Genomic DNA, 22199 nt, shown 5'->3' on the forward strand with positions numbered 1-22199 from the left:
ATGACGTACTTATCCGCACGTATCCGACCTGCACAGCAAATAAAAGTTGATTTATCTGGAAGAGTTCAATGAAAATGGGTCAAAGTAATGTGGAAATATTCAACGTAATATAGGACACTTTCCTTTAGCGACTTAAGATGGTTTGTTCGTGTTAATATCGATATTTGTTTTGAATTTGACGCGTTGAAGGGTGTGAATTAATCCCATATATATATAATCTGAGTGAATTTCCGACTTTTTAAAGGTAAGATTCGTTTAAATAAATGTGTAGGATGCGCTTTAATATAGTTGTTTAATATAATGAATGCACGCGCTGTCAGTCAATAAAGAGTCACTTTTAATCGTGACAATTCAGAATGTGAATTAGAATTAGAATCTAAATTAGAAGTGTCATTAGTTAGAGCGCCTCGGCTTTATTTATTTTAACTATTAATTTTCTAATTTATCCCTTTTAAATTAGTATATTAAGCAAATTATTTCTCTTTTTTTGTTACAATATAAAATCTAAATTTTGTGGAATTATTTTAAATCATCATCATTTGAGAGATTTGCATTTGTTCAGCTCTCAATTTTCACGTTTTTTTTTTTTTTTTTTACGTAACTAAGAAAATGTGTATGCTAACAAATTAGTGGGAAAAAAACAATTTTCTTCACGAACCTTGGTGGGCTTCATGTATTTTACCCACCACAAAAATTGGTTTCTGTTTAAATTACATTATTTCTACAGTATCTTTATAGCTATGTACATCCATATATTATTTATCATGCATTTTAACCTCTCCCCGTCCTCATTTCTCAGATTAAGAGTGATTTAGGACACACAATGGCCGCAGAATCTGATTTAGCAAATGAGATTAGCCCTGTTGACTTCATTCAGCTGCAGGAGTATTTAGAATGTAAGTGTCTCTCATAAAAACTACAGGAATCATTCTTCATTTCCTTTATTGACTCGTAGATGACAGAATGACAAGATAAATCATGGAACTGAATATTAAGTTAAATATAAGTTAAATATCTGACGTTGTTGTTTCTTTGTTTTAAATTTCTAGACAGCAGGATAAAGGTGAAAGATGCAATGAAGGAATTTCATGCTGGTGGAAAGCTGGTTCATCACAGGTTTGGAGATGTAAGCAGCTTAACAGTGACTTTCTACTGTAATTAATTTGTCCATAAATGATGAAATCATCAAAATAATCAGTTTAAAAAATGATATGTGAAATCTGAGGGTGAATTTTTTAAGTTTTTGTTTCATTGTGATAATGGGATAGTTCGGCCAAAAATAACCCCAAAATCACAAAGAATTAAAACTATGTCATTAAGTCTCCCTCATGTCATTCCAAACCTGTAACTTACAGTCTTATATAATAAGATTGTTATTATATTACATTTCTTTCAAATAACTATTCTCAGTCTTACTATTTTAAAGAATGACAACTGTATTTGTCCATATGATGTAAGTCATACTCAACATTGTCACAGGTAGTGTTGGGGAAAGTTACTTTTAAAAGTAATGTTACAATATATTATGTTACTCGCTAAAAAAGTAACTAATTGCGTTACATTACTTTTTCATTACTTTTTCTCACCTGGGCTGAGCTTGCATGCATGTTTTTTAATAACAAAAAAGAGATATTTTTACCAAATATAAAGGCATAGTAAACGTAAATGCAAATTCACACATGTACAGTAGAGGGCGCAGCTCAAACAAACCTTTTAGCTGTGCTCAGTGTTGCCAAGTCCGCTGTTTTCCCGCGGAATTGGGCTACTTTTACACTGTTTCCGCGGGTTAAAGCGACCTCAAATAACATGATATTTAGCCCCTGCAATGTGGAATGTTTATCTAAATCATTTTTGCATATTAGTATGGTTGAACTGGATCATCAAAGGTCAGCAAAGTGAGATTAAATACATAAAATTATTTTTGTGTAATTTAACATATTTAATTATTGCAGGTTTGTGATAATTAACTTGCATTACTTTTTTAAAAAGTAAAAAGCGACCCAGCCTGGGTTGATTAAGCCCCGACTTGCGTCCCAGTAGCAGTCCACGGATCAGCCCTCTTTATCCACAGCCACCTTGTGGCCTTCTCTGCGGCTTCGCTTGTGGATTGAATGGCCCTCTTCTTGGCCGCCCCTGTAACGCCCAAACGACTGAGGACTTTGCAAAAAGACCATCCTGCAAAGCCTCTACAGCCGTCTTCTATGGGCTCATAGAAGGTTCTCCAGCCTCTCTCCCTGCACTCCTCCACCAGTTCCTGGTATTTAGCATGTTTCCTCTCAATTGCTTCCTCAATACGTTCTTCCCAGGGCACCGTGAGTTCCAGCATGATCAGCTGTTTTGAAACTTCAGAGGTAACTATCATGTCTGGGCGGAGACTTATTGTTGCAGTGTGCTGAGGGAACCTCAGCTGTTTTCCCAGGTCGACCTGCAGCTGCCAATCCGAAGCATTGTGGAGGAGGCCTGTTGTTAATTGTGGTCACGCCCGGGGTTTCTCTCCAGCTTTAATGAAGGGGACTGCCTTCTTTGGACCATATGATGGTTCTTGCTGGTGCTGATGGCTGAGGCTAAGCTCTCAGCAATTGCCTTAAGCACCTGGTCATGGCGCCAACGATAGCACTCATCAGCCAGAGTTTTTGGGCAGCTGCTGAGGAGAGGAACCAGGCTTGTACCAGGAAACACAACCAGGACCTTGTACCAGGAAACGGACCGATGGAAATCTGCCTGCAAGATGTTTGCCCAGGTGATCCTGCTCTGCAGTTTACTCTCCCACCTAGTCCACGCTCCCTGCTGGCGGAGTACCACCGCCCTGCTCACTCGCTCTTCCTCTACGCCTGCTCGGACCTCTTCCTGGAGTAGATGGTGTTTTTCCTTGCTGCGGGCCTGGCTAACCATAATCTTTGGGAAGTAGCCCAAGCCCGCTCTGCCTGTCACCACAGTGCCCACCAGTGCCTTTTGTCCAAGGCGTGACTCTGCCACCTCCTCTGCTTTCCAAGCCTCCATTTCCTTCCTGTCCTCACCTCAATGCCGGCTGATGACACCTTGCAGTCCTTGGAGTCCCTGTACTGTAGGGCTTCTCTGATGCGTACCAGCATGAATTATTCCATGAGGCCACTAAATGGCAACTGCAGGATGTTACTCATCCCATACAGTGCAGTGCTGGTAAGACTGCGTGGGAGGCCCAGCCACTTCAGAAGAAAGCCACTAATCTTCCTTTCTAGGGACTCAACTGTTGTCATTGGGACTGCATAGACCAGCAGAGGCCAAAGGACTCGGAGCAGGATGGAATGCTAGTAGATCCAGGCTTTAAATCTACCAGGCAATCCAGACTTGTCAACCTTGGTGAGCCAAGCTCCAAGTTCTTTGTTGGACTTCTGGATGGCGGCAGAGTCTTTCAGGCTGGGGTCAAAGAGCTTCCCCAAACTCCTGACAGGTTGCTCTGTGATGGTTGGGATGACAGTTCCTGAAATGGAAAAACAGAACTTGTCAACCACTTTCCTCTTCTTCAGCACCTTGACTTCCTTAAAACTTAAGGGTTTAAAACTTATCCTTGCCCAGGTGATGAGTCTCTTAAGTCCTTGTAAGATCCATCTGCTCCCTGGGACCGATGTCGTTGTGATGGTGGTAAGATCATCCATTAGGCTCTTTACAAGTTACTTGAAAAAGTAATCTGATAAGTAACTTGTAATGCGTTACCCCCAACTCCACTGGTTTGGAATGAAATGGCAGATGATGACAGCATTTTCTTTTTTGGGTTAATTATACTTTTAATATATAGAATGCGTAGGACAAAGTAGAATTTGTTTTGTTTTTTCTCCCCATAGACTACTATGCTGAACATGAATCTAAAAGCTACAAAATATTTTGGTTATTCGATGGTCCCCTTTAGACATTCCACTAAGTAACTTTGCAACTGCATGTCAGCTAACTCTCATTAGAGTATTAGTAGACTGTTAGTTTATGGTTCAGGTTAGTAGAATAAGTTGACATGAATCAAAGTTACTTATAGTCAGTAGAGTGTCTGTGTTAGCAGATATTAAACAGACAGTCTACTAATACTAATAAAATGACTGCTAGTTGACATGTAGTTTGCAAAGTTATTTATGTCTAAAGTGGACCATTGAAATACAGTGTCACTGATGTTTTGCATTTGATCAAATTCTCTTTGCATTTTCCCCACTGAAGCACATAGATGCAACAGGATTTTCTCTATTCCTCAAGAATTATCTTGAAGTTGATGATTTTCCAGCTGATCTCTGCCAGCGTCTCTACCGGTATTTCCAAAGATCTGAGCGGTCTGGTCCTGACCATAGTCTTCACAGGAAAGATGGTGAGCTCCTGCTTCATTTTTAAGAAGTCATCTTGAACTTTAGTAAATGTTGCAAAACACACTTGTTTGTTGTCTTCTGTTTCTGTCTGTTAGCTTTACAACCTGTTCACTTACAAACCGTGTGAGAGATCCAATGCCTTGTTTATATTTATGTGTTAAATGCACTATATAAAGGAGACCTATAATGCCCCTTTTACAAGATGTAATATAAGTCTCTGGTGTCCCCAGCATGTTTCTCTGTATTGCCACAAACATCAACACAATTTTTGAGAAAAGCTGCAGGAATTTGGTCATTTTGAGCTTTTAATAATCAGAAAAAAATCCTGTGAAATCCTGCTGGGACTGTTAAAGGCTATAATAAAATGTAACTAACCACACACTAAAGTATTAACTTTGACTGTAAAGTACTAACTGTAAAGATTTAAATGCAATTTGATGAGCATTACATTGATATTCAGTGTTATTTGTTCTGCTCTTTCAGGTGGCATCTCTCTTAAAGCTGTATCATGTTACTTTTCCATATTGGAGGATGGAAATCCACGAGACAAACTAGAATGTGAGACATTCATCCAATTTATAGTTATCTCTAATACTATTTACTAATACCATATACAGTGTAAAATGATTTTAATAATTTTTAATCTTCTAAATGATTTAAACTTGGCATTTGTTGGCAAGTGTAATTAAATGGAGTGTATATGCAAAGTATTTATCAATTATATGATACTTATTTGGCAGACACCTTCAAATTGTATGATAAAGATGACAATGGACTTCTTGATAGCAAGGTAACAACAGTCGTGTATGAGTTTGATATTTCCATGTAATGCTTGTCTTGTCTTGTATTTCCCGTTTAGCATACAGTCAAACCAAAAATTATTCAGACATTTTTGATATTTTTTTTACTAGTGGGTGCAGGACACTATAGTTCATTTATGTAAGTAAGGATAGCAAAATAAAGTAAACTGTGACATATTATACAGTGGACTACCAGTAAAACTGGTAAGACACTTTGACCTAATTTAACCTGACATAATTAAGATTATTTTTTTCTGACACAGTTTAACTCTGAGATCTTGAGATCTGAGATCTATTACCATTTTTTTAAACTATAGTGAATAAACTGTATCAATGAATGAAATGTTCAAGGTGTCTGAATAAATTTTAGTTTGACTTAAGTTATGTCCAGTGATCTCCTCTTAAAATAAATGATACAATTATAATGTTTATTTAATAATCTTTTCTGTGTATTTTTGTTGAATAGGAAGTTGACAAAATTGTTACACAGATGATGCAAGCTGCCGAATACCTCGGATGGGATGTGACAGAACTAAAGCCAGTAAGTTCATATAACTCGTTCAGAAGGTATAATGGCATTGGAGAAATTACATTTGCTTTTTCCAAGTTAGTCAGTATGGAAGCTTGTATCTGCCACAGGATAAAAAGAATAAATAAAGGTAATGGTGACTTTTTTCTTGCAGTTGTGAGATAAAGTCACCATTACCTTTTTGCGAGTTTATACACTGCAAAAAATGCTGTTCTTACTTAGAGTTTTTGTCTTGTTTCCAGTCCAAATATCTAAAAATTCTTAGATCAAGAAGTATTTTCTTGACAAGTTAAAATTATTTTCTTGTTTTTAGGAAAAATAAGTAAAAATTAAGTGAGTTTTTCCTTAAAACAAGCAAAATAATCTGCCAGTGGGGTAAGCAAAATAATCTTATTTCAAACTGAAAACAAGATTATATAGTTTATGTTTTATATATAGCTTTTGCTTGTTTTAAGGAAAAACTCACTTAATTTTGACTTATTTTTTCTGAAAACAAGAAAATAATTTTTACTTGTCAAGAAAATGCTTCTTGATTTAAGAACTTTAAGATATTTTGACTAGAAACAAGACAAAAACTCTAAGTAAGAACAGCATTTTTTGCAGTGTGTATCCATTTTTTTTTTTTTTTGAGATATATTATTTTTCACAATTTTGACCTTTTTCCTCAGAATTGTGAGTTATAAACTCAAAATGTTAAGAAAAAAGTCAGAATTGTGAGATTTAAAGTCAAAATTACCTTTTTTTTAATTTCATGGCAGAAACCATTTTCAAGATAGTGACAGGTGGCCTGGCAAATATTTTTTTCAACAGGCTCAGATTTTCTGCTTTTAAAATGTCATTAGAAAAGAAAGGGGGGAAAAAACTAAAGTCATGTCAAATCATGTCATGCACATTGTTTCAAAGCAGCATTATAGAAAAAAAACATGCAGTACTAATGTAACGTGGTTGTGTGGAGATAAACGATGAAGAAGAAGATGAAGGGTGACAGTCTTTAATAATCCAAAGAGTAATCCAACAGAACAGAGGAAAGACAGGAACTTAAATACACAGATAATTCACTCAAATGACAACCAGCTGTGATGATTGGGTATAGTGTCCATGGTGACAGATTGTGGCAGGAAACTAGAACAAAGGAACACATGTGATCAATGAAAGTCCATGAGAGCTAAGACAAACTGAACATGACTGTGACAACTAATATCTGAAATTTGTCCGCCATGGATGACTCCGCAGCAAATTCTGTCAGATTCTTTCTCGATCAGAGTGACAATCTTATTGGGAAATTTGTAGTATTGGAGGGTCTTCCAGAGTGTGTTTCAGTCAAAACTATTACATTTTCATTGAAATTGACAAACAGTGTTATTTTAAAGTTGGCATTAATCAAAATTGACCCCGTTTATTTATTTTTACTGGAATTATTTAGAACTATTCATTCAAATATGTTTTATATACAATTTTTTTTTACCTTAAATCAAAATATTTAATCAAAATATCATAATATCATGCTCTTTCAGTAATAAGGCTGCATTGCAGTTAAGCAAATCACATTCAGATCTGCCTCCAATCCACCCCAAAAATGAAAATCATCTCATCATTCAGTCAACCTCATGCCATCCCCGATATATATGACTTTCTTTCTTCTGATAAACACAAACGAAGATTTTTAGGGAAATAATCCATCTCTGTAAGTCCATATAATGCCATTGAATGGCTGCCACTCGGTTGATGCTTGAAAAACCGCACACTGCGATCGTGACGATAATCCATACAACACCAGAGGATGAATCAATGTCTTCTGAAGCTAAATGATCACTGTGTGACCCTTTAATACAACGCCCACTTTTCACAATTCAATGAACAGCTGATTTGTAAATCTGCCCTATATTTTTTCTTGATCGATACGCTGTTTCTCTCAGCTGTTTCAACAATGCTTTTTGGGGATTTGAAGCAGATAAACTTATTTCCATTGTATCTTTACTCTGCCACTTCCCCTTGAACGCCATCCTCCTCCATGCAAATGTGTGAAGTGTTTCCCATTCTTATTTCTCCGAGGCTATGAGTCCAATTTGTGGAATATTTGGCATGTCGGTCTGAAAGAGACACCAGTACAGTTTGCAGTGTACTACAGAGCTCGCTTTTAGGGTCGAGTTGTCATAACCCCTTTTTGTCTTGTCACCCAATCAGGGTTGATCTGTACTTTCTCTTCTCAGCTGCTAATTGCACACATTAAATTTAGGATGAATGAAAGTGAGTCAGTTCAGTGGCCTCTAGACTTCATGAAAATCCTTACTCGTTCGGGTCAAGATCTCTTTGTGTTTTTGAAAGAGTGAGGTTAGTAGCCTCATCATTTCCTAGCCAGGTTTATAACCATATATGGGGAAGTTTGCTCTTTAACTAATACATGATGGCAGTATATTTTAAACTTATGAAAATACAAGTGCAATGTTCCTTTTTTTCCAGGTGCTTCAAGACATGCTGAAAGCCATAGACGTAGACAGCAGTGGTACTGTAACCCATCGAGAATGGATACAAGGGGGCTTGAACAACATTCCTCTACTGGTTCTGCTTGGATTAAAGGTAAACAGTCTTTGCCTTGAATATATATGTAATCATGCAATGAGACCAGGAATGTCATATGGTGTGGAATACATTACGTTATGGGCCCTATCATACACCCGGTGCAATGCGACACCAGGCACGACGCAAGTGTTTTTTTGCTAGTTTCAGCCCGACACAGTTATTATTTTCACGTACTGTGCCACATTGTTTAAATAGCAAATGCACTCGCGCCCATCTGTTCACCCATGGGCGTGCTGGTCTGAAAACATGGTGTGTTCAGGAGCGTTGTTGGCGTGTTGCTATTTTGAGGAAATGAAAACGACTGCGTCATTGACCAAGAAAATCCTGGTCTAAAGTCAATGGCGCAGTATTTTGTTTTGTTATTTAAAGATCGTGTTAGTAATATGCGCCTATAGGCGGATGCACAACATGTGTACACTCTGCTTGTTACACACACGGGATGTGCTGCAGCACACAAACGTGACAAATATTAAAAATAAAAGGATTCCTTCAGTCTTTCCGCTTGCAAATTCCATCATGTGAATAGCGATTCTGCCATGGCGCAAGTGCAACTGGCTTTTAAAGGGAATGGGAGATGAGACTCTGATTGGTTTATTGCACATTACACCCAAAACACACCCATGGCTCATTAAGAGACTAGGGACAACCCTTTCAGACCCGTCGTTAAACTAGCAAAAGTGGATTCGTACACGCCTTAAGTGCACTTGGATAATGGTTAGAGAGTTGGACTTGTAACCTGAATGTTGTGGGTTCGAGTCTCAGAGCTGGCAGGAAATGTGGGTGGGGGGAGTGAATAAACAGCACTCTTTTCCACTGCAGCAAAAATGGCTGCCCACAGCTTCGGGTGTGTGTGTATGCGTTCAATACTCACTGCTGTGGGTGTGCACACTTGGATGGAAGAAATGCAGATGCCGTCCCAAATTCCGAGTATGGGACGCCATATTTGGCTACATGTCACTTCACTTTGACTTTTAACACTATCTACAGGTAGCTGAAAAGGACGGCCAGCATGTCTGGCGGCTGAAGAACTTCAACAGGCCCACATATTGCTTTGTCTGTCAGAACTTGATGTTGGGTCTGCGAAAACAGGGCTTGTCTTGCAATGGTGAGTTTATCAATATTAATCTCTTTAAACATACAGTTGTCTATATCCACAGTTCATTTCAAGGGTCCTAACATTTAGTATTCAGTGGATAGATGCTTTTGCACAGGACATTTTTGGGCTTGAATACCCTTGTGAAAAAGAAGTGTGTTTAAAAGTTTAGTTCACTTTCAAATGAAAATTAGCCCAAGCTTTACTCACCCTCAAGCCATCCTAGGTGTATATGACTTTCTAGTTTCTGACGAAGACAATCTGAGAAATATTAATAAATATCCTGACGCATCCGAGCTTTATAATGACAGTAATGTGCTACCAGATGAGTATGAGCTGAAGAAAGTGTCTACATCCACATCCATCTATTATAAACATATTCCACGTGGCTCCGGAGGGTTAATAAAGGCCTTCTGAAGCTTAGTGATGCGTTTGTGCAAAGAAAATTCCATATTTAACAAGTTATGAAGTAAAATATCTAGCTTCTGCCAGACTGCCTTCCTTATCAAATTTTGGAAAAAAACGGAACTGCCGTCGCGTCAGTTCCATAAGGTGAATAGGGAGGCGTAGGACGTCCAGCGTAAGCTTTCTCAAGAATATGGAAGGCGGTTTGGTGGAAGCTACATATTTTACTTCATAACTTATTTAAATATGGATTTTTTTTTACACAAATGCATTGCTTCACTTCAGAACCCTTTATTAACCCCCCGAGTCACGTGGAATATGTTTATGATGGATGGATGTGGATGGACGCACTTTTTTTCAGCTCATATTCATCTAGTAGCGCATTACTGCCATTATAAAGCTCGGATGCGTCAGGATATTTATTAATATTTCTCAGATTATCTTCGTCAGAAAGAAGAAAGTCATATACACCTAGGATGGCTTGAGGGTGAGTAAATCTTGGGGTAATTTTCATTTGAAAGTGAACAAATCCTTTAACTGTATTGACTGTAGTGTTTGTCAGAAATTATATTTTTAAAATTATATTTGCAGATAATATCAATAATATAGAAGGCCACTTTTCAAGTAACATTTCATGACTGTTTCTTAATCTCATAACAATTAAGTACACTCTGAAATAACTGCACTTTGTAATAATGTTGAATTAAAAGTTTTAAAGTACATTTTAAATCATTGTTTTAATATTTTGTTGATATTTTTTGTAATGATAATCAATATCAATAACAATAATGACATTAATGTATATTTTAGTTTACCGTAAATGCTTGTCAGTAAATTAATCAGTACACTTTAATTTCCATATTTCAAAGATAATAGAAGTAATTATGAAAATACATATAATAATGTACTTATGCTCTACTGAAGTGGGTCAAAAAACACTTTCAAGTTCAACTAAATTAAATTAAAATGTAAGCCATCAATTTAAACTAAAATACATTTTCATTTAATTTCAAATAACATGCAATTAGATGTCCAAAACATTACATTCAGTTCACATTAAGTATGTTCTTTTAAAGTATATAATGTCTGTAATAAGTGCTCCTAAACTGTACATCTTTTTCACAAGGGTAGTTATATAACACTGAATATGTACAGCCTTTTTTAACCTTTTACAGGAAGGTACACCCTGATTTCTAGCGTCTTTGTACAGGTGCTGGTCATATAATTAGAATATCATCAAAAAGTTTATTTATTTCACTAATTCCATTCAAAAAGTGAAACTTGTATATTATATTCATTCATTACACCCAAACTGATATATTTCAAATGTTTTTTCTTTTAATTTTGATGATTATAACTGACAACTAAAGAAAATCCCAAATTCAGTATCTCAGAAAATTTGAATATTGTGAAAAGGTTCAATATTGAAGACACCTGGTGCCACACTCTAATCAGCTAATTAACTCAAAACACCTGCAGAGGCCTTTAAATGGTCTCTCAGTCTAGTTCTGTAGGCTACACAATCATGGGGAGGACTGCTGACTTGACAGTTGTCCAAAAGACGACCATTGACACCTTGCAAAAGGAGGGCAAGACACAAAAGGTCATTGCAAAAGAGGCTGGCTATTCACAGAGCTCTGTGTCCAAGCACATTAATAGAGAGGCGAAGGGAAGGAAAAGATGTGGTAGAAAAAAGTGTACAAGCAATAGGGATAACCGCACCCTGGAGAGGATTATGAAACAAAACCCATTCAAAAATGGGGAGATTCACAAAGAGTGGACTACAGCTGGAGTCAGTGCTTCAAGAACCACTACGCACAGATGTATGCAAGACATGGGTTTCAGCTGTCGCATTCCTTGTGTCAAGCCACTCTTGAACAACAGACAGCATCAGAAGCGTCTCGCCTGGGCTAAAGACAAAAAGGGCTGGACTGCTGCTGAGTGGTCCAAAGTTATGTTCTCTGATGAAAGTAAATTTTGCATTTCCTTTGGAAATCAGGGTCCCAGAGTCTGGAGGAAGAGAGGAGAGTAGGGCTGCACGATTAATGAGCTATTCTCACGGCATTTCGTCAGTAAAGCCGGTCACTATACCGCTAAATCGCCATCACCTGTTTTTAAACGGAGCGCCTTTTAATAGACGGAGCCGAGTTCACGGACAAGCCACGAAATCGCGTTCATTATCGCAGGCGATTCATTGCAATTGAACGCATTTCGTGGCTTTTCAGTGACCTACGGCTCTGTCTATTAAATGCCGCTTCATTTGAAAGCAGGGTGGCGATTTAGCGGTAATCAGGGACCGGCTTTCTGACGAAATGCGCGTGGAAGATGCGATTAATCGTGCAGCCTAGAGGAGGCACACAATCCACGTTGCTTGAGGTCCAGTGTAAAGTTTCCACAGTCAGTGATGGTTTGGGGTGCCATATCATCTGCTGGTGTTGGTCCACTGTGTCTTCTGAGGTCCAAGGTCAATGCAGCTGTATACCAGGAAGTTTTAAAGCACTACATACTTCCTGCTGCTGACCAACTTTATGGAGATGCAGATTTCATTTTCCAAAAGGACTTGGCACCTGCACACAGTACCAAAGCTAACAGTACCTGGTTTAAGGACCATGGCATCCCTGTTCTTAATTGACCAGCAAACTCGCCTGACCTTAACTCCATAGAAAATCTGTGGGGTATTGTGAAGAGGAAGATGAGATATGCCAGACCCAACAATGCAGAAGAGCTGAAGGCCACTATCAGAGCACCCTGGGCTCTCATAACACCTGAGCAGTGCCACAGACTGATCGACTCCATGCCACGCCGCAATGCTGCAGTAATTCAGGCAAAGGAGCCCCAACTAAGTACTGAGTGCCGTACATGCTCATACTTTTCATGTTCATACTTTTCAGTTGGCCAAGATTTCTAAAAAGTAAAAAAAAAAACCTTAAAAAAGTAATATTCTAATTTTCTGAGAAGCTGAATTTGGGATTTTCCTTAGTTGTCAGTTATAATAATCAACATTAAAAGAAATAAACATTTGAAATATATCAGTCTGTGTGTAATGAATGAATATAATATACAGGTTTCACTTTTTGAATGGAATTAGTGAAATAAATCAACTTTTTGATGATATTCTAATTATATGACCAGCACCTGTATATGCCCTTGCCTGTGGCTATTTTGTAATGTAATGACATTGTCAGTGTTGCTCCTCTTTTTTTTTATTGATTTCCAGTTTGCAAGTACACCGTCCACAGCAGCTGTGCCAACAAAAACCACACACCATGCGTCAGGACCTTTGTCAGGTCCAAAACAGAGATAGGGGTGAGAGATGATAAAAAGAGCATGCATGTTAATTAATTTACCATTACATTGCGCTAAGTAACATTTACTTCCTATGTGTTAAATTTATTCACAAAATACATGAACACAAGTTAATGACAGTTTTTTCCCCCTTTGCCAGTGTTCAGTTCATGACTGGATCAGTGCTGACTGTGAGTCCAACAAATGTGAGATTTGCCACAAAAAGATCAAGATACTCACAGGAAAGAGCTGTGTGTGGTGCCACCGCATGGTGAGAGTTGATTTCTCAGGCCAGATACATTTACATTTAATCATTTAGCAGATCTTTTATCCAAAGCGATTTACAAAAAGCAAGTGACCTAAAGACTTAAAGGTGCCCTCGAATGAAAAATTGAATTTATCTTGGCATAGTTAAATAACAAGAGTTCAGTACATGGAAATGACATACAGTGAGTCTCAAACTCCATTGTTTCCACCTTTTTATATAAATATCATTTGTTTAAAAGACCTCCGAAGAACAGGCGAATCTCAACATAACACCAGACTGTTACGTAACAGTCGGGGTGTACGCCCCCAATATTTGCATATGCCAGCCCACGTTTCCAACATTATAGAAGGCATTAGACAAGGGCAGCCAGTATTAACGTCTGGATCTGCACAGGTGAATCAACAGACTAGGTAAGCAAGCAAGAACAATAGCTAAAAATATCAGATGGAGCAATAATAACTGACATGATCCATGATAACATGATATTTTTAGTGATATTTGTAAACTGTCTTTCTAAATGTTTTCGTTAGCATGTTGCTAATGTACTGTTAAATGTGGTTAAAGTTACCATCGGTTATTACTGTATTCACGGAGACAAGAGAGCCGTCCGCTATTTTCATTTTTAAACACTTGCAGTCTGTATAATGCATAAACACAACTTCATTCTTTATAAATCTCTCCAACAGAGTAGCATTAGCCGTTAGCCACAGAGCACTATCAAACTCATTCAAAATCAGAAGTAAACAATATAACAGTATACAATACTCACATAATCCGACGCATGCATGCCGCATGCATGACGAACACTTTATAAAGATCCATTTTGAGGGTTATATTAGCTGTTGTAAACTTTGTTAAGGCACTGTTCAAGGTAAGCGCGAGCTCTGTGGGCGTGGACCACGGGATTTAAAGGGGCCGCAGCATAAAATCGGCGCGTTTATAATGATGCCCCAAAATAGGCAGTTAAAAAAATTAATAAAAAAAAAATCTATGGGGTATTTTGATCTGAAACTTTCACAGACACATTCAGGGGACACCTTAGACTTATATTACATCTTTTAAAAACATAATCTAGGGCACCTTTAAAGCAGTCTTCCATGTTCATCTCTCTTTAGTGTGTAATGTTGCTGTTTGATCATGAAAAAGCTCTGCAAACTTTTCTGAACTCCCTGAAACGCCTCCATTGTAGTCTTGAGATTTCTTTCGGGAACAAACACATCATAATATTCCTCATTTAAATAATTCATACGCAGAATAAAGGGGACGGGGCCTGGTTGAGTTAATTAGCCAGTGTGTTGAAACTGGCAGTTATGGTAAGGGGCAGGACATTTCCCAAACACAAGCGCTTGACCAATCACAACACACTGCTCCAGCCGACCAATCAGAGCACGTTGTGCTTTTCAGAAGGAGGGGCTTCATAGAGACAGGAAACTAAACAGAGCGTTACTGACAGACCTGGGAAGAGAGGAGGTGCAACAATGGAGAATATGAGGAAAATAATGGGTTTTTTTTTTTTTTTTGAACATTAAAGAATGAAAACCTGTTCTAGTAGAGCCCAAAAACAACATCAAGACTTTGAAAAAGGGCAATAATAAGCCCTCTTTAATTTATGTAGTTGGTTGTTTTTTTAGACAGATTTCGTTCCTGTATATGCTAATGTTTTCTGTCTTTACTGGTTTTTCTGGTGATGACGAATGTAGCGCCACAGTGACTGTGTTCCTCTGGGCTCATCGCATTGTGACTGTGGGCGATTACAGCATCACGTCCTTCCACCATGGGCCATATGTGCTGTAAGCAAGAACTAGAACAGCATAAAACCATTATTATTGTTGTTGTTATATAAGGCACTTTGGCTGGAATTATAATAACATTTTATATACAATAATTATAACTTTTTTTTCTCTCATGTTCAATTATAGATGGATCAAGCTGACTCAGGAAGCAGTCTGGGAGAAAATTACCTGGTAAACATGAACTCAGATGGACACTTTTTGCAGGCAAGCAGTTCTACATTTAAACCAGTCTTGACTCCAAATATAATAATTAAATGTTTTTTGTGATGCGAAATGTTCGATCAAATTTATCCATGTGCTTTTTCTTTTACTCTTATCTATTTATATCTCTATGAAGATATTTCCTGTGAAGGACACATACCCTCTCTTGGTGTTTGTAAATCCAAAGAGTGGCGGAAAACAAGGAAAGAGGTTATATTCTTATGTTAATATAACATATTATGCTTTTTCTGATATTGCCTTTCAAGTAGTGTGTAATAGAGTTGTTTGTGAATGTAAAAGGTTCAAAGTTTCAAAGATCAAAGTGCAGATAAATGGAGTTTTTGTCTCCTAAAAGAAAGAAGTGATTCTGAACTGAAACGAGTCGTCAGTAATTCCAGTCTCACTTCCTGCTGAACCTGTGTGGGTTTGTAACAAATCTGCATAATGGCAGCCAGGAATGATGTCTATTTGCCCCTCAAACCACTGTAGTTGTATCTGAGACTGGAAGTGTTTGGTTCGTGTTGTTCATGTCGAGAAGAAGCTGCCAAAGCAAATCCACTTTGATGAGATTGATACAGTAAAACCGACGCCACCGTTACTGTTTGTATCACTGTGAATCAAGAGCTGAGATTCAGATATGATAATGAGCGTTTGGTTTCTGACATGTGCTGTATGCGGTCGACCAATCACAACAGATCAGAGCAGAGCAGCTCTCAGAAAGGCGGGGTTTAGAGAGACCGAATCCTTGATTGAACTGTTTCAGACACTGAGAGAAAAGAGCTGATGCTGAAATGAATATTATGAGAAAATTAAAGTGTTTTCAACCTTAAAAGCATGTAAACCAGTTGTAGGAGACTCTAAAACAAAATTATGAGCCTTTAAAATAGCATAATAGAGGTCCTGTATTAAGGCTTTTTGAAGAACTATTTGTTAAAGCAATTACTGATGGCTGTTTTGTCTTCTAAAATGGTTGAGACCAGAACACTTTACTTACATTTACCTAATAAGCACATTTAAAAAATGACTTGCTCAGTGACATTATCTGGTTTGTTGCAGGGTGTTGAGAAAGTTTCAGTTCCTCCTGAACCCACGGCAGGTATACAATCTTGACAATGGTGGACCAAATCCAGGGTATGTTTTGATAAATAGAGCCGACTAACACACCATTACAAAGCAGTCTGAAACAAACTCATGTGTGTCTATTTGTTTCAGGCTTCAGTTCTTTCAGAATCTTCATCAATACAGAATCCTGGTCTGTGGAGGAGACGGCACTGTCGGCTGGATTTTAGATGCTATCGGTAAGAAACGCAAAGTCATGCACAAAGCCAATGATTTGTCATAGTATGCACACAATTTGATTTGATCACATAGTATTTTGTTACCCATTAAACCACATACTGTACACATTTGTTAACCCAGCTGTTTTTAATGTAATTTATTAATAAAATAATGTCACTCTCCAGCCAATAAATTTTAGTGTAAAGACATATTGCACTCAAAATAACACTCATCCATTGTTTTAGGCTTTAAGGTTCTTTCATGTTTTTGTTTTTAGCAACTTTGCTTCGAGGTAAATTTTTGCATTTTGTTTGATCATGTTTCATGGGGAAAAGTATTTTTAAAATATGTTTACTCACAATTTGGACCTGAAAAAAATATATTTTTGAGCTGGGCAGGCATGATTAGAAAAAAAATTATTTTTATAAAATGCATAAAAATGCTAATGCAGTTATAGGATTTTATTTATTTACATGACTTTTCCAGGTGTAAAAATCACTTTTAACCCTATAAATCCTTCTCCATCATATTTAATAAATAAAAACCTGAATAAAATATTGGCTCATGTGATTTGAAAGTCTTTTGGTCTTCATTTTATTTAAATTTAAAAAACGTCCCAACATTTCGGGAATTCAGGTTGTATTTAATAAATAAAAACCTGCTGCACACAATCTACAACTTGCCCTCTGATTGATAGTTTAGACTTTTTTAGCAAGTAGAAGAACTTTTAGTGTAATTACTTATTTTTTTAAAGTAAACGTAATATTTTTTATATTGTTAGTAATATTTCAAGATGAACACTTACTAGACTGAAGCAAATTAGGTTTTCATGATTGTTCATGTTTTTTTGTTGTTGTTGTTTTTTTTTTAGAAAAATCACGTTCAAATTTGAGTATCAAATATGATCATCAGGTTTTTGAGGAAGGTTTATTTGTTCATCTCTCAAGCATCATTGTATTGCATTGCATTATATGTTTTAAAACTAGACCTTTGATCATACAACTAAACATTTAAACAATCTTTCAAGTACTTACTATTGTAAGTAAGTAAGAGTTGGGTAACTCTTTACAATAAGGTTCATTAGTTAAAATTAGTTAACAACATTAGTTAACATGAACTAATAATGAACTGCACTTATTCAGCATTTATTAATCTTTGTTAATGTTAATTTCAACATTTACTAATACATTATTAAAATCTTGTTAACATTAATGCACTGTGAACTAACATGAACAAACAATGAACAGCTGTATTTTCATTAACTAACATTAATAAAGATTAGTAAATACAGTAACAAATGTATTGCTCATGGTTAGTTCATGTTAGTTAATACATTAACTAATGTTTAACCAATTTACCTTATTGTAAAGTGTTACCATGAATTGATTCAATGTTGCTTTATTTTTTCCTCAGATAAAGCTGACATGGTGGTTCACCCTCCAGTTGCAGTTCTTCCTCTAGGAACAGGAAATGATCTGGCACGATGTCTGCACTGGGGAGGAGGTGAGTCTCCTCTTCAACAGCCTAGTCCATGACTTCTGCAGCATTCAGTAGGGATATTTACACTTTAACAGTAATAATATGTTTACATTAAATAGCTAATTTTACCCAGTGCTATGTGCATATAAACATATATAAAAAACAATCAAACCAAACAATATAACAAGAAACGCTACACTATTTACAAACTAGTTGAACAGTATCCAGCTCACAAAATTATGTTCTAAGAATGTTTTGCTGACATTCCCATTAAAGCTGCAGTAGGTAACTTTTGTAAAAATGTATTTTTTACATATTTGTTAAACCTGTCATTATGTCCTGACAGTAGAATATGAGACAGATAATCTGTGAAAAAATCAAGCTCCTCTGGCTCCTCCAAGTGGTCCTATTGCCATTTGCAGAAATACACCGCTCCCGGTAAGAAACAACCAATCAGAGCCAGGAGGAGTGTCTTAGCAGTGTCAATCAAGCTCGCGTGCGCGCTGATCTCACCCCTCTCATGCACAGCGCCAGCGCATACAGGCGTTCAAATTCAAGATTACCGGTGTGCCGCAGCTTTGCTTATGGCGGAAAAACAATCCAAACTGCCAATTCCTCGAATGGCACCTGCTCATAAAATAAAGATGGGTAAACGGAAAAAGACAGATGACGATGATAAAAAAAGCCAAAAAGAAAGAATTAGATAGAGCCCGAAATAAAACGAGGGTAAATATCGGAGCGGCTTTTCCGAGGTGGAGGGAGCTATGTGTCCTGAAAGGATTAAAAACCGATGCAGAGTCAGCCACATTTCTGCTTGACAAGTAAGTATCCCTGCTTGATTTGTTTCATTTTTTAAGAACTACACAACTAAGATCATTTTAAAACAGGCCTGCCCGTCCCCTGCCTGATGCTTCCTCTTCTCCCTGCCCGGTGACTCCTCGAAGTCGCTGTGGGTGTGGATTCCTCGTCGGAGCCCATTGACTCAGTGTCAAAACTCTAGCCGCATAACATACATGTCACGCACTGTGCAAAGCAACTATTGAAACCTACTAATTCACTGGCTTGTCATGTTGCTGAAATAATGTACTAGCAAACCTTATTTAGCATTACATATCGATAGAATAATTACTTGCATACTGTAACGTTAGTTACCGTTATATTATCATACTAGCTATTTATTACTTATATAAATAGTGCAACGTCATATATTTACATTACATGTATTGCAAAATACGTAATGTTTTGAGGACCAAGTTTGTAGTCAAAGTATGGGGAGGCCATAGTCAGTGTAAATCATATTGTTGATGTTTCGTCTGTACCAGTGAATGTGCCATAACTGTTTATCCGCCTTACTAGCCTGCGCGTTCACGGCAGGCTCCGTTGTGATGGGGGAGGAGCTGTGGAGGGAGGGCTGTAGCGCAGCATAGAGCAAGGGGGAGTGACCTGTGAGTTGCGCTTGTTCAAATTTTCAGGCTAAGTCAGTGTAACGAAGTTCGTAAATGTGGGAAGAAGGAGGCGGGAACCGGCGAACATTCAACGTAACTTTAATGTAAAATAAACAAAGAACAAAACGAAAGTAATGCCGGCAGACCCTCGCGGACGTCTGCCGGCCACACAAACATAATAAAACATAACGTAAAGTCCAGGCCTGGTCCTCTCTCGTCCTTCACTGATGTCGCTCCTCCTTTTATGCCTCCGGAGCTCCTCCGTGAGAGACTCGAGGCCGGCACGCCTCGCAGGTGACGCTCATTATCACTCGCGTCACCGGCCTCGCGCCGTTCCCTCACGGCTCTCGCCCGCCCTGCTCGTCACATACCCCCAACGCCCCTCGCAGGCCGGGGGGTAAGGACAGACGAGACGAGAGAAAGGAGACGGAAGCAAGGGGAGCGACAGGACGAGAGAGGGGAGAGAGGAAAAAGAAAAAAAAAAAAAAAAAAAATTCTTGGTCCGGTTCCCAGACACACTGCCGCCCGGTCCTCAGCCAGCCGGGAGGCTCTTCCTCGCGGTGCCATGCGGTGGCACTGGACGCTCGGTGGACGGCCCGATCCTCGACCGCCTCCTGGCGGCCGGCGATGGCTCCTCCGACTGAGGGCAGCCGGCAGCGAGTCCCCCGTCCCCTGCTCCTCCCCTTCATGGCGGACGGCAGCAGGCTCCGGCCCACGGCAGACGGCGGCGACTCCTCTGCTCCCTCCAGGTCCAGGATGGCAGCCACCCCACCTCGTCCCAGGAGCACGGCATCCGGGTCTCCGTCCCACCTTTCACAAGGCTCCAGCACCACCGCCTCGGGCAGCCTCTCGCGGTCTACACACACTCCCGCGCTGCCCGAACTCCGCAGCACCGCGATCCCCCTCAGCAGCGAGGGCTCTTCGACAGCATGTCCCTCCTTCCTCCCGGGTTTCGGCACTAATGTAACGAAGTTCGTAAATGTGGGAAGAAGGAGGCGGGAACCGGCGAACATTCAACGTAACTTTAATGTAAAATAAACAAAGAACAAAACGAAAGTAATGCCGGCAGACCCTCGCGGACGTCTGCCGGCCACACAAACATAATAAAACATAACGTAAAGTCCAGGCCTGGTCCTCTCTTGTCCTTCACTGATGTCACTCCTCCTTTTATGCCTCCGGAGCTCCTCCGTGAGAGACTCGAGGCCGGCACGCCTCGCAGGTGACGCTCATTATCACTCGCGTCACAGCTCGTCACAGTCAATGTTTTCTAAAAACTCCCTACAGCAGCTTTAAGTAAAAATGTTATTTCTGAATGTTCTCTGAACATTTAAAATGTCCAGTTTTTTTAAATGATTTAAAAACTCTTGAACATTAAGGGAACATTCCATTTTATAATTTTGCAAACATTATAGTAACGTTTCAGAGTGTTCAGAGAACATTTAAACGTAACCCAGCTAACATGACACATTCTCTGAACTTTGGCTAATGTTGTGGCAAGGTTCTGAACAAATGTCTTTCAGCGTGCAAAGAAATTTAATTCCAATTAAACTTTAATCTGACTCTATTTTATGATGACCTCGAATTTAGGTTAGAATGCCAATTGATTATTGACCATTTATATGGATAATTTATCTAGACATTTGATTGATTCTATTTAACTCTTTACTCTTATTGTACTTCGTTCATTTCGGTTCTCAGAGTCACACTAGTCCTCGCACCAGCTGTTATATGGGCCCACGATCACAAACTCACCAGTCTGATCGATAACCAGAGGTTATGGCCAAAGCAATTTAAAAGGTTAGTTCGCCAAAAATGAAAATTCTGTCATTAATTACTCAACCTCATGTTCGTTCTATACTCGTAACACCTTCGTTCATCTTCAGAACACAAATTAAGATATTTTTGATGAAATCCGATGGCTCAGTGAGGCCTGCATTGACAGCAAGATTATTAACACTTTCAATGCCCAGAAAGCTACTAAAGACATATTTAAAACAGGTCATGTGACTACAGTGGTTCAACCTTAATGTTATGAAGCATTGAGAATACTTTTTTGTGTGCCAAAATAAACTAAATAACAACTTTTCAACACTGTCTAGTGATGGACGATTTCAAAACACTGCTTCATGAAGCTATGAAGCTTTGAAGCTTTATGAATCTTTTGAGAAGAGATAGGGGAAGGGGGGATGAAGGAAAGGAGATGTAGATTAAGGCAATGCTGAGGTGTGATCGACTCAATGTGATTGCGTCTGGGATGGGGATGCTAATTTTGCAAGAGAGAGTTCAAACAATAATTTTCTTTGTTTTCTCAGAGAGTAGCCCTCTCTTGGTCCAGACAGTCCGGCATCAGTCTTACAGTCTAATTTGATTGATTACCCTTAAGAACTAGTCTGAGCAACTAGCAGTTAAGACACAGTCTTAATGATTTTTTTTTTTTTGTCTGCTAGCCACCATTTAAATCTCGCATGTAATGCAGCTCACAGTCACCTGAACATGTCACAGATTGATGATATAAAACTCTGGACGAGTCTTCTTGCATGAATCAATTTTTTAATGCGTCTTGACTGCCATACAGTCTGACATTAAGGCTAAAAGGCTAATTTTAATCTGTTGTCCCTGGCCTAGACTTAAAAGAATAACACAGGTGTAATATGATCAAGTTCGTGGGGTGAAGGAAGAGGACAGGGTCGGCTTTGACTGCTAACTGAGTTTTTATTT

General features: G+C 38.5%; 1 protein-coding gene across 2 annotated transcripts in view; it reads left to right on the forward strand.

The window, feature by feature from the left end:
- Positions 1 to 41: 41 nt before the first annotated feature.
- dgkab (diacylglycerol kinase, alpha b) overlaps positions 42 to 22199 on the forward strand; it is a 38764-nt gene continuing 16606 nt past the window's right edge. For both annotated transcript variants that reach the window (XM_048172906.1, XM_048172905.1), the window contains exons 1-17: positions 42 to 244; positions 800 to 896; positions 1050 to 1126; positions 4183 to 4327; positions 4809 to 4883; positions 5066 to 5115; positions 5592 to 5666; positions 8115 to 8231; positions 9222 to 9339; positions 12950 to 13038; positions 13178 to 13288; positions 14986 to 15075; positions 15205 to 15282; positions 15416 to 15489; positions 16336 to 16410; positions 16492 to 16577; positions 17971 to 18060. In XM_048172906.1, coding sequence (XP_048028863.1) covers positions 824 to 896; positions 1050 to 1126; positions 4183 to 4327; positions 4809 to 4883; positions 5066 to 5115; positions 5592 to 5666; positions 8115 to 8231; positions 9222 to 9339; positions 12950 to 13038; positions 13178 to 13288; positions 14986 to 15075; positions 15205 to 15282; positions 15416 to 15489; positions 16336 to 16410; positions 16492 to 16577; positions 17971 to 18060 — 1423 coding nt within the window. In that variant the 5' untranslated portion in view covers positions 42 to 244; positions 800 to 823. The remainder of the gene's footprint in view (positions 245 to 799; positions 897 to 1049; positions 1127 to 4182; positions 4328 to 4808; positions 4884 to 5065; positions 5116 to 5591; positions 5667 to 8114; positions 8232 to 9221; positions 9340 to 12949; positions 13039 to 13177; positions 13289 to 14985; positions 15076 to 15204; positions 15283 to 15415; positions 15490 to 16335; positions 16411 to 16491; positions 16578 to 17970; positions 18061 to 22199) is intronic.

Source organism: Megalobrama amblycephala, linkage group LG21 (assembly GCF_018812025.1).
Source record: "Megalobrama amblycephala isolate DHTTF-2021 linkage group LG21, ASM1881202v1, whole genome shotgun sequence".
In the NCBI taxonomy this organism is placed as follows: domain Eukaryota; kingdom Metazoa; phylum Chordata; class Actinopteri; order Cypriniformes; family Xenocyprididae; genus Megalobrama; species Megalobrama amblycephala.